This window comes from Pundamilia nyererei, unplaced genomic scaffold (assembly GCF_000239375.1).
Source record: "Pundamilia nyererei isolate P.nyererei 1_Seehausen unplaced genomic scaffold, PunNye1.0 scaffold00266, whole genome shotgun sequence".
In the NCBI taxonomy this organism is placed as follows: domain Eukaryota; kingdom Metazoa; phylum Chordata; class Actinopteri; order Cichliformes; family Cichlidae; genus Pundamilia; species Pundamilia nyererei.
The window spans coordinates 608283-620590 of record NW_005187667.1 but is presented as its reverse complement, the minus strand read 5'-3'; the positions used below and the strand labels follow the sequence as shown (position 1 = coordinate 620590).

At 46.4% G+C, this 12308-nt stretch overlaps 2 protein-coding genes across 3 annotated transcripts in view; both read left to right on the top strand.

The window, feature by feature from the left end:
• LOC102210103 (stromal interaction molecule 1-like) overlaps positions 1 to 8601 on the top strand; it is a 16715-nt gene extending 8114 nt beyond the window's left edge. Inside the window, exons 8-14 of one of the 2 annotated variants that reach the window (XM_005750248.2) lie at positions 888 to 1065; positions 1142 to 1309; positions 2397 to 2497; positions 2879 to 3114; positions 3553 to 3639; positions 4882 to 4948; positions 7607 to 8601. In XM_005750248.2, the coding sequence (XP_005750305.1) occupies positions 888 to 1065; positions 1142 to 1309; positions 2397 to 2497; positions 2879 to 3114; positions 3553 to 3639; positions 4882 to 4948; positions 7607 to 8054 (1285 nt within the window). In that variant the 3' untranslated portion in view covers positions 8055 to 8601. The remainder of the gene's footprint in view (positions 1 to 887; positions 1066 to 1141; positions 1310 to 2396; positions 2498 to 2878; positions 3115 to 3552; positions 3640 to 4881; positions 4949 to 7606) is intronic. The other variant, XM_005750249.1, reaches the window with a different exon arrangement.
• A 3341-nt stretch (positions 8602 to 11942) lies between these two features.
• The window catches only part of dub (duboraya), an 8992-nt gene continuing 8626 nt past the window's right edge, over positions 11943 to 12308 (top strand). Inside the window, exons 1-2 of the mRNA XM_005750247.1 lie at positions 11943 to 12107; positions 12194 to 12264. Coding sequence (XP_005750304.1) covers positions 12259 to 12264 — 6 coding nt within the window. The 5' untranslated portion in view covers positions 11943 to 12107; positions 12194 to 12258. The remainder of the gene's footprint in view (positions 12108 to 12193; positions 12265 to 12308) is intronic.

Sequence of the window (12308 nt, the reverse complement as noted above, 5' to 3'; positions counted from 1 at the left end):
GCGCCTCCTGCTGCCATCAGTGATAACTGAAGTCCAGCAGCTTCTTTGTGTTGCTGCGCTGGCATGCTGAAGTCATCAGTCACATGACAGGAAGTCAAGCTTCTTAATTGTGAACATTTTCCAGATTCTATTTTTTTTTATGACTAAACAGTAAAATGAGTAAGAAATTCCACAGGTTAATCATCAATAAAAGTCAATAAGGAAATGGGTCGGTTAGGAAATAGTAGAGTAGGAATAAAAACAGTTTCATTCTAAAAGTTCAGCGCTCTGAACCTGCTGACCTCACTTCCTGTGCTAACAGGAAATGCTGATCTCCTTCATAACGACGTGGCTGTGGGGCCGTGAGGAGAGTCAGATGTGAGCTTCAGCAAATCTGCGACATGCAGACATGAAGTTTCAGTTTCTTCAGTTTTTATTTGGGATTTTTGCCATTTCTGTGAGGGACCATCAAAGTTACCCTTCATCAGAGCCTCTGCTCCAGCTCCTCACAGCTGCAGGCTGCCCTCAGTTTGTGGGCTCGACACACTGAGAACATCGTCAAAGTCCAACTTCTTCCACTGATCCAGGAGCAGTTTGGTGACAGCCTGTGAGTTTTCCAATCTGCTGGAGCTCCTGTCCCACAGCATAGCCACAAGTATCATTATTATTAAATTAATGTTTTGCAAACTCCCAGATCTGAATCTGATCCAGAACGTGTTGTCGTTGCATGAGAAGCCAGCTAACCTCAGCTGAGCCTTTCAGGTTGGCGTGTTTTGACGATTCTTAAACATCATTCGAACGCTCATCTCCGTAAATGTCTTTGACTCTGTGGAAATGGGACACGGGTGGAAAGTGGTGAAGCCGTTTTAACCCGACGTGTTGCTGCTCTCGTTGTTTTTTCATGGCAGGCTGCAGCAGGCTCAAGAGGAGCAGCGCTGCGTCCAGGTGGAGAAGGTGAAGGTGGAGGAGGAGCTGAGGAACGAGATCAACTCGGCCAAGGAGGAAGCTCTGCGGCTTCGTGAGCTGCGAGAGGGAAACAAGAACGAGCGGAGCCGGCAGAAATATGCCGAGGAGGAGCTGGAGCAGGTGGGGCCGTTTAAAACACCGCCCGTCCGTCCCACCATCAATTCATCGGTTCATCTTTGTTCTGTGTTCACCGCAGGTCCGCAAGGTGCTGAAAAAGGCAGAGCGGGAGCTGGAGTCGCGAGCCCACTGGACCCCGCCGGAGGCGCTGCAGAAGTGGCTGCAGCTGACGCACGAAATCGAAGTTCAGTATTACAACATCAAGAAACAGAGCGCTGAGCGGCAGCTGCTACAGGCCAGAGAGGGGGTGAGTGAAGCAAAGATAATTGGCTTAAATTTAACGTTTCTCTGATGGACGTCTCTCAGGGACACTTCCTGCTGTGGAAAATGGCCAAAAAGCAACTTTCCAGAAAGCAAAAACCATCCCTGAGCCCCTTCAAGGTCGTCTCCAGGACCTCTGGAGCTGCTTCTACTTTCAGATCTGTCTGGAAGACCTGCTCTGATGTTCTGCAAACATCAAATTCTTAGTCAGCAAGTGTCCAAACCTGACAAACCTGTTGGTGTCCTCTGGGTCGTTCATGGTGAGTTCATCAGTCAGGGAGAGACGGGGACATCCTGATGCATGAGGGAAACGGTCAAGCCCACTGATGCCTTTCAAGAAAAGCTGGAGCTGACTCGTCCAAATTTCGTTTTATACAGAAACAGGGCCTGAGCAGAAACAGAGGACTTTAATAAGTCTGAAAGTGGATATTTACGAGTGTAATACGAACCAAAATTTTGTATCATGTTTGGTTTAGACGCACTATGAGAGCTGAAAGCGGAAGTCGTCCAGGCTCTTTAGTCTGGTTTGACAGTGTGTTTCCTGCAGCAAAATCCTTCATTATCCTCAGATACTTCCTGGAAAATAGTTATAGTTAATTAGTTATTAGTTAAAAATAGTTGGGGGCTTATCCGGGATTGAGCCAACAGTTTACAACATGCATTTAGCTTTCTTTCCTAAACGGGAGCTGAGGTGACTACTGTGGAAGTCCTGACTGATAAAGAGTTGATGTCAAATATTCAAGCTGAGGGTCACTGTTGAGACTCTGGAAGAGGTCAGAGCGGGACTTCCATGGGGAGATGGCCTTGAATGCACCTCACACATGATACAGGAACCATATTGGGATCCTCATCATTTCTACATTTTGTCATTTTGATGTTATCCTGACTGTGAGACAAACAAGCTAAAGCACACATGACGAAGACGCTGTCATGAGATTTGAGCTAAGATTTATAGATTTGTAGGAGCAGCACAGTAAACTGCACAGAATCGATATATTCTGATATTGGTTTACCATTACGGTGAGAAAAAACACACACTAACATTGATGATGATGATGAGGCTGGTGTTTCAGGCAGAGAAGATCAAGAAGAAGAGGAGTTCTCTGTTCGGCACGTTTCACGTGGCTCACAGCTCCTCGCTGGATGACGTCGATCACAAGATCCTCTCCGCCAAGTGAGTAAGCGCAAAGCCTGCAGTTCCTCTGATGTCCAACGGAGGCAGCAGTGAGTCGGTGCTCATAGACTCCCATGTTAAACTTTACAGCAGAAACAAACATGCTTGCAGCCTGATACACAAACTGTTTGGTCTATGTAGATTATTTTTCTAAATAACCTGTTTTAAATTAAATTAAGGCTTAGAATTGGCATTTGGAGGGGCGTGGCCTGCTTGATGGACAGGTGACTGTGGAGTCCCTGAACTATTCTTTCTGTATAAATATTCCTGTTTCTTTCCTCTGTGCTCACTCTGTGGGACATATATTTGCTGATACGTCCTGTTACACGTGCACCTGTGTTACCTGCACAGGTAGCTTATTTTGCTTCTCTTCCTCCTCAGACAGGCCCTGGCTGAGGTGACAGCGGCGCTGCGGGAGAAGCTGCACCGCTGGCAGCAGATCGAGTCTCTGACGGGCTTCTGTTTGGTCACCAATCCAGGCCTCGGTGCGCTAGCCACCGCCCTCAACCTGGACCCGTCCTTCCTCGGGCTGCGACCTCCGACCCCTCAGCACCTTCTCCTTTCTGATGACCTAGATGACATGGACGAGGACATCCTTTCTCCGGGGACGCTGCAGTGTAAGTCTGCTCTGTGACGTCATCACAGTAACCCTGAGTCAGTTTAACTAGCAGTTGGAAAGTCGGCTGTGATCCCGAGTTAGCTTAACTAAGCTAACTCGGGATCGCTTTGATGGCTCTTAACCTGCTGCCTTTTGCAGATCAGCTGATCTCTACACTCAGAACAAAGATTTGGATGTTCTGATTCATACACTTTTGCTCTCTGATCATTTCGTTAGAATAAAATCTTAAGGTGAAGTCCTGAATTAAGAACAGTGGAATTTTCCTTCAACTCTTCTTCTTCTTCAGAGTCACACGATGCAACAAAAACACAAACCCTAAACTTCAGAGTTAATCATTACTTACCTTCTCTCAGCTCACCTGTGGTCCCCTCTCTGTCTCCGCCTCCTCCTCTGATTGGTCTTATTTTCTTGCCGTCTCTTGATTGGCTCCTTCCAGACGCAGCGTGGCAGATGGACCGGCGAGTCAGCGACCTCTGGCCCCTGAGTGGCATCGCAGACACCCAGTCAGCGTGGAAACAATCCGGTTGGCCTCACCCCTTCCTTAGCCTTCCTCTCTTCTGATTGGTTCATACCTCTGTACAAACCCAACCAATCAGCACTTAAAACACATTTAAGATCCTTTAAAGCATTTCAAAGGAAACCTGATCAGAGGAAAAATTCAGAATAGTTTTTCTTCATTCCTGCAAAGTCTGAATGATCTTTTTCAATCAGACACAGAGGTATTGATCAGTCGTGCAAAGACGTTCACATGAACACAGATTCTTTTTCTTTGAAGTGCATTTTACTATAGAAAGTTTTCCTTTAATCAAGGAAGTTTGATCCTTGATGGAAATGTCAGAATATTAAACAGTTTGACTGCGTGACACACGGGAGCTGCTGGCTGTTCCACCTGAAACTGATGTTACAATGTAACTATAGGCACGAATGTAACTATAGGCACGAATGTAACTATAGGGGTATGATTGTAGCTGAAATACAGTTTGTGCACGCAGCAATAAAGTTTGTTCACTCAAAGTAAGCTTTTCTTCGCTCAAAATAAATTTTTCCTCAAAATGCAACACTTGCACCTGCAATTGTTTTATGTGCGCTCAGAATAGTGGCACAAAAATAAGGCCTTACTAAATGGGCAACATTAATATTCAGATTTGAATCTGAATATTTTTTAACTTCTTTTAAAATCGGTAAGTTTATTACGTTTGGCACTAATGATTTTTAGTTACTGTGTCAAAATATTAAACCGGGTCAGTGTCCCTGTGAACGCCTCGTCGAGTGTTTCTCTTCTTCCTCCTCATCTTCCTCCTCCCCGTGTGGTTGGACATTCAAACTTCAGTTTGTTCTTCTGCTTTTTCTCTGAAGTCCCGGAGCCCTCACTTCATTTTAATAACCTGCTTCTGCCTCTTCCTTTCACTAACATCCACTTTAATAGCAGCTGATGTTTTGTAACTCGGCTGGACTGTGACGTCAGTTCATGCAGCAAAAGCTTGAAAAACACAAAAAAAATCGCTTGTAGAAAAATAAAATGAGCTCAGGTTGAACGACAGAAGAGCTCAAAGAAGAAACATGAAAAATGTTCTGAAAGCTGAAGAAAACACTGGATTTTATTTTGAAGGTTTGGCTGCTAAATTTCAAAATACAAGCACATTTTTCTGCCTTTTCTTTGACCCTTTTTAGTTTAAAACTGCTTTCTTCTATTTGTGAGCTGAATTTATTTTGGTTTCCAAAATAAGAGTCTCATTTGTAACTCTACACTCTCTTTGTCCTGCAGCTCAGAGTGTGATGCCCCTGCGACAGAGGATCGGAGACCCCGCCCTGAACACTTTCAGCTCTCAGAGGTTGGTTGAAGGGCGGAGCTTGGTTCCACAGGAAGGACGTGACCCGTTCACATCGTGCCGCCCTCCCAGCGGCCGGCAGAATCGCAGCTGTTCCATTGGCCACCTGGAGTTCCCCCCTGTGCCTCCCCCTTCTCTCTCCTCCGCCCTGTCTCACCCCTCCCTCAGCCCCACCTCCTCTTCTCACCCCCCCACCTTCTCCTGCTCTCCTCCACCTTCTGACTCTTCTTCATGCGCTGAGGGCACCGCCCACTTTTCTGCTCTGTTCCTCCGTTCTTCCCATTTCCACTCTGCGGAGGCGACGTCCAGCCTCCCGCCTGGAGGGGGCGCTGTGACAAGTCAAGCGCAGCGCTGTTGCTCCAGCAGCTTCCGGTATTTTTCTCTGCACGACTGTTTTCCAAACCTGATGCACTAACGAGACCGAAGCAGTCGAATCAGTGGGCCTCGCTCGGTTTGAGATAATTTATGAGACTCGCCAGTTTGAGTTCAAGTTTTAGTTTGAATTCTCAGGTGGTCAAAAGTGAAGGACATGCAGAGGGCTGTTGTGAGCAGGCCTGCAGGTGATCTGTGGGGACGCCTAAAGGGAGCAGCTGATAGAAGAAGGGAAGGTTGTCAAAGTATATTAGAGTTTGGAATCCATCGTATTGGGAGGTTCAGGAGGAACCACATGGACGCCGTTCTGGCTGTAGAACAGTGAAGCTTCTCTTTAACCTCGTGGTTCTTCTGGCCGTGTTGCAGGTGTCTGCAAGTACAGCCTGCTTCTGTTTAGGGGACTCGGTGAAGGTGTTCAGATGTACCTCAGGTGGTGTTCAAAGCTGTGAAGTTGACATGTGACCAGATTGGAGCTTTGTCTGTATTTCTGGTCAAAAGCAGCTGCTGCTGGACCAGATGTGGTTCACTCGACTTGGTCAGAGTGTAGTCCTCAGCACCTGCTGGAGCGCTTTCTTTCAGAGTTTAAAGTATAGTAGTGCTCAGGGTCGACAGTAATTGAAAGTTGTTGAACCCTGGAAAGGTTGTTAGGCCATCCAGTCGATGTGTTTGTGGACTTGCTGAGGACTTGCGAGCTCACCTGGTGTGACCAGAGTGTCCACACCTTTGGAAAATGCTGGGGTTGCCTGTTGTAATCAGCCCTGTGACGTTTATCAACTGGAGCTCAAAGCGTAGGTCGTCCTTTTAGGAACTTTAGAACCGTGATTCTGTTTGAGAAACCAAGTTATGCTTAAGTATCTCCAGATTTTAAGTTGTCTTTTGTTTTTTCTTTTTTTTATATGGTGGAATAGTCGTCTGGGTTGGAGGAGTGTTGTTGCCCCAAGCAATGACGACAGATTGGAAGGTGGAGGTGAGGTGGACCTTTGGATTGTTTAGTCCCATCAGTTTTGTGGGAACTGGACGATGGCAAAGAGAGAACTGTGGGAGAACATGAAGCTGGTTGATCTGTGTTTCTACCCTCTGCAGCTGAAGGCTGGTCACTAGGCTCTTGATGCAAACATGGATATAATCCTTCAACAGAACCCTTTGTTATTTATTTATTATTTATTACCCTTTGTTCATAGTTGCTTCAAACACTGGCCTCAAAGGTGCTGTGAGATTACTCCAGCAAGCAGTGCACCAGTTGGTGGTCTTTGGTTGTCAGGTTGCTGATTGTCTCGACTGGTGTATGTGCGCCTTTTGTTGAAGATGTTTAGAAGCTTTAACATGTTGAGTGGAGCCACTGCTCCTTTAGATGTTGGGAGTGATTCATCAGGATGTCTGTTTGGTGTCTTATTCCCAACGATCCCGGGAAAACGTTGCTGCCTTCGTGGCCCAACCTCAGATAAATGGAGGAAGACTCTTAAATGTTTTGAATTTAATTTTAGGATCTTCTACGGGCGTTCTTTAGTTCTTAGAGTTAGTATCCAAGAGTTTTGAGGACTTTCTCTGAATTTGTTTCCTTTGACTGATTTCCTTCCAAACCTCAACCGTTCAGGTTGAGAGTTTAGGTAAGAAGAGATCAGGGGTGCGGCTCACTTGGCTTAAAGAGAAAGCTCTTGCTGAATGAGGCCCAATGTTTCACTGTTTCCTGCAGAGATTCCTACTCCGTTATTAACATTTATGTTCTTTCCGGTTGTATCTTTCAGGGTCTCTGTGGTTTGCTGTTTCCCTCTAACTTTGCCTTTACCTTCTACTTAACAGAAAACATCCTCATTCAAAGCTTCTGCTTTACGAACTCGTTATTTTCCTGCTCTGCAGTAATAAATGCACGAGTCAGTCGTTTCTGTGTCGGCGCCACGTTTCCACCAGTCCGAGAACCAGTCATTACATATGAACACGTAGCAGGAGGCGGTTTCTTCTGTTCATCGTCCATGTTTCTAATAAGACTGCAGCGATTCAGACACGAGCGCACATGTTTACGGCGTCGTGCTGACAGCTGACAGTTACGGCAGGCGGTCACCGATGTGTCGACCATGACTGCAGCGGTCTGTGTACTCAGTTATTCCAGCCATGGCTGTCAAACTGCAGCTCAGAGGTGGATTCAGATTTTTAAAAAGGGTGGCTAAGAAGCTCGAGCAGTCGACCAATCATCTGCAGCTTCACCGAGACGCTCTGTCACCAGCGTCTCGGTGAAGAGTCTCAGCAGTCGTGACGTTCACGCAAACCATCGTTTCTGATTTTCTCTTTCAGGGACATCATGAACCGCTCAGACTCTGACTCCGCCCTCCCGCAGTCTCACAGCGACCCCCGAGGTCAGCACAGCTCAAAGTCCTTCCTCCTGACGTCCAGGCTCCACCCACTGCAGGACCCGGGCTCCAGGCTGGGTATGGGAGGTGGAGGAGGAGGTCTAGAGAAGAGCTCCAGCCTCGGGGAGCTGAGGGGCATCTCTGCTTCCGTCCTCGCCTCCGCCTGCTCCACTCGCTCCCTCTGCATCACATCGGACGCTACAGACGGAACCGCCGTCTTCTCGTCGTCCACCTCTTCCAGCTCGTCAGGTAGCGCCCGGGGGGCGGGGCTCCAGGTTCCCACCAGAAAGGGCGGCACGGAGGAAGACGCCGGCGAGGATAGCGAGTCGTCCGGCAGCCGAAGGAGAAACGCCTTTAACAAGCTCTTCAAGAAGAAACATGGACGTTACTGAGCATCACGCCAGGAACCCAAACGCTTTACGCTGCCGCTGGTTTCCCTTGTTTGATCGTGTCTCTGCATGACAGCGAAGATCAGACCTTACATACCACCAAAGAAAAGATGAGGAGGAGCCGAAACAGGGACGACCAGACCAACCATCAGCCCCAGTCCAGCAAACTAACACCAACATCGGCTCCCAGAGTATTTAAATGCTGTTGTAGTGGTACTTTTACTGCAGTGAAGGACTTCACTGCAGGAACTGCATCCTGTGTAAAAAGCTGTTTGTGAGTTGATGACATTATTGTCATGTTTTCACGATGTTACCAAAGAAATATCACGGTTTTGTTTTTTCCTCTGAAAGTGCCTCAGAAGTCCAAAATCTGCTGTGAGGCAGACTGTGGTTTGTGATGAAGATGCCCCAGAGCACTGCAGTGACTGAGCCTCACCTGTACGGAGGCCTGAAGCTGCCAGACTAAACAGAGTCATGTAAACAGCTCAGTGAATAGAATATTTCTGCCTTTAAATGTACCAAAAATAATAAATGTTGTGGTCTTAAAGGACATCTGCTGGTTCTCTGGGAGGGATTCAGGGCGCGTTCACACCTGCGTCTGTTCAGCCTGTTTAAATGAAGCTGGTTGTCAATTTGGAGTCATAAATGACCTTTAGAATAACTTTGAATCATTCCTGATGTAGTCTTTTATCTACTGATAACATGCAAACAGGTTATTTTGTGCTAACAGCATTTATTATTTCAGATTATTTCATTTTTTCTCATTGTTGTGGAAGAACATGAAAATGAGTGCAAGCACCTTTAATAATCTATTAATCCATTTATCAGTTCACTGATCTGAGGGACAGGCGAGTGTTTAACCAGCAGGGGGCAGCACAGAGCACAGCCTGTACAGAAGCATTAGACTTTCCAAAGGCTACGATTTACAGGTGTTCCCTAAATGCATCAAATGGCCACCGGATGATTTTGGAGGGAGAAAGTTTTCACAGGTCAAGGTTCCACCTTCAATGACGCCAGACATGTTGGTGTTCTGATTAAAGATGGCAGCATGACCGCCTTTAACAACCAGCCAATAGGAAAGCAGCTTGAAATGACGCTCTGCCCAATGGAAGTCAAATGTTTAACATTAAGGATGGAAACAGGAATCTTTGGTTTATTTGTGCTGGCAGACTGTATGATTGGTCGTCCAGCTGTTACCATGACAACACCTAGGATGATACAGAAAGGGTCCAAAACATCAGTGCGTTCATAGGAGCAAAGCCTGTGACTAGGTTCTCCATACAGGAAGTGCCTTGAAGCTGTCATCACCAACAACTCGTCAGTTCTCATCACCTCGCACGCTTTGTATTGTGAGGTAAAGACTCCACAAGAACACAGAGAAAACCCAAACAATCAGATGATGCCCCACGATTAAGCGCTGGGCGACAGTAGGAGGGGAAAACTCCAGCAGAACCAGGCTCAGGGAGGGAAGGCCCTCTGCCGGGTGGGGTGAGGGGAGGAAGACAGGACGCTGAGGAGGATGATAATGATTCAATGCAGAGAGGTGTATGTGTCGATGGTGAGAAGGCGGTGTGGGAGGAAGAGGGTGTCTTCTTCAGGGAGGTTTTAGAGAGCTGAGACGTCTTTGACGTCCTAAAAGAAGTCCTCCTCCGTCATGACGCTCTGCTGTTTCATTATTCATTCTTTTCATTACCGAGGGTTTGTAAAAGTGTGGCAGAGGGCTCCCAGCATATCCACACCACTGACCCCAGGTTTACTGTGTTTACCACAGCGCGGCGCTCGCTAACCTTTAGTCTGATCACCAGAGTGCTGCACAGACATGTATTCACTGAGGAGGACCTCAAGTTCTTCATCAGTGCATCGGATACACACCAGGAGGCCGCAGGTCAGTGAACGCCTCGTGTTCTCGGGGGTTGGATTTGAAACGTCTGCGCTTTCTGTTGTAACGACGGAGGTTTTGAGGTTGAGTAACTTCTCTTTGGTCACATTTCCGCAAGCGTCTCTTTCACCTTATAAGGTCTCCTCCTTCATAAAACTTCTTCCTGTCTGCTTCACCCCTCCCCTCCAACCACGTCCTGTGTCTCAGTGCTCAAACCGCCAAAGTTGATTGGTCTGAAGATACGGTGACATGCAGTGAAAACAACACTGTAGTAAGTGTGATGTTGAGGCCTTTGTTGTTTGTCCTGAACATGAAAACACGGTTTCATATGCCTGGATGGCGGCTGCAGGAGGAAACGAGTCCTCTTTGAAAAAAATCCTGTCAGAGCATCTTCCTCTCTGCTCCACCCTCGGCTTCACCACAGGCGTGGGTTTCTCTTGTGATGCAAAGAGCTCAGGCAGCACTGCTGAAACAAAAAAGGAGAAATGAGAGAAGAAATATCTGCTCGAGTGACCCAACTTCCTCTCAGAGCCGAGGAGACGTCCTGCAGCTTCCTCTGTTTACACAAAAATACAGGCTGTGGTCGACAAACTGACACAAACATGCTAAAAATATGAATAAATATCAGTCAGAGATGGAACACAAGTATTATTATTGGTGTTTCTTTTCTGAAATTATTGATGAAATTCAATATTGTAAAAAGTGAATAAAAAAAAAACCTAAACAAAACCTTAGCTCGAGAGCAGAAATGTGAGCCGTAAACAAAACGTTTGGTGACCTCACTCTGATTTCTTGACTCCAGCACCTGCACTTTGACCCCACAGTTCGACTTTTAGCTGCGTGAGGTGAGCACATTTGGTCGAGCAGCTCCACAGACTGAACGAAGGCACCACACAGACTCAGGTACCTGCTAATCAACCTGCTCAGCAACATCCAATCAGCATCTTATACAGAGGCGAGAGCTGCCTGCCATGTTCAACCTTTAAAGAAATTGGTTTGGTGTCCGTAGATAATTTCCTCCTTCATAAAAACTGTTTAGATTCTGTTACAAATTCAGTCAATTTTTAAGCCTGTTTAATAGAACAAACATTTTATACTCCCAGATTAGTGTGTAATTATATTGTCCATCAAACTGATGCAGTCTGAGCTAAGCATCCAAAAATGTTAGTGCAGCTTTGACTAACAGAAACCAATTGCAGCTAACAGCAGCTAAAAGATGGTAAAATTAGCTAACAGCAGTACTTTCCAACGGTTCAACATACATTAACTCCAGCCATCACGCAGCATTGACAGCTGAGGTAAACAGCCTTCAACAGATAGAGAAGAACCCCGAATGTTTCTCCGGGTCCTCACAGGCCAGTTTATAATCCATATAATGGTGAAAACACACTGTAAAGGTAAAGTTTGCATTATTAGGGGCGTGGCCTTTTTGTATTAAAGGTGCATGGCGATGCAGGCAGCTGTAGCTGCTAACTGTCTGTTTTTTTGGTGCCTTTTGTACCTGCCAATCATAAGGCAGAACCACTTGAACCCAATGTTTCCACTTCCTGCTCCTCTGTGACTCTGATAGGACCGTAATCTCCAAAGGGAGCATCAGACCTGAAGCCAGAGAGCGAGACCATAAAGTGATCCGGAGAGAGTTCACTGAGCAGAACGCTCATTTTCCCATCAACCAGAGCAGTCGCCCCCTGCTGGCGATCAGGAGGAATGCATTTTTAAAAGCTTCATCTCTGTAGTCAGATTTTATTTTTAAAAAATCCACAAAAACATTTGAAGAAAGTGTTAATGATGACAAAACTGCAAACAGTAATTAATGCTTAAAGACGGTTTAGCCATCAAGCTGCAGCTGTGTAATGTTCACAGAGGAAATAATTGGAACACAGTGGGTGCAGGAAGCAGTCGGAGCTGATGTGATCAGATAACCGTGTCGAGTTTCGTAGCGACTCTGTTGTGAAACAGATTTAAGTTCTTCATTTGTAAACAAAATGACTCTAACTGAGAACAGTGTTTGCGAGCAAAAGTCTTCCTTCCACTTCTGAGCGCTCAGCGGTTTCACGGGTTTAAATGTGACGATCGTGCAGACCGAGCTCAGAGACGTCAGGTTAATGAGATGAGCTGAATTAAACCAGGTTTAATTGATGGGCATGAAGCTGCAGGATGATCAGAAACAGAGCGAGGTGATGACCATGTGACAGAACATGAGCTCTCTCTCTCTCTCGCTCTCTCGCTCTGAAATGACTCTGCTTCTATATTTAACCTGCAGGCTGGCTCTCTCTCTCTTTCACACATACTCGACACAAGCGAGGCGGCTGAGAGACGACGAGCAGGATGGAGGTAAAACTTCTCAAACTTTGCTTTCAGCTGCTGCTGGGTTTACA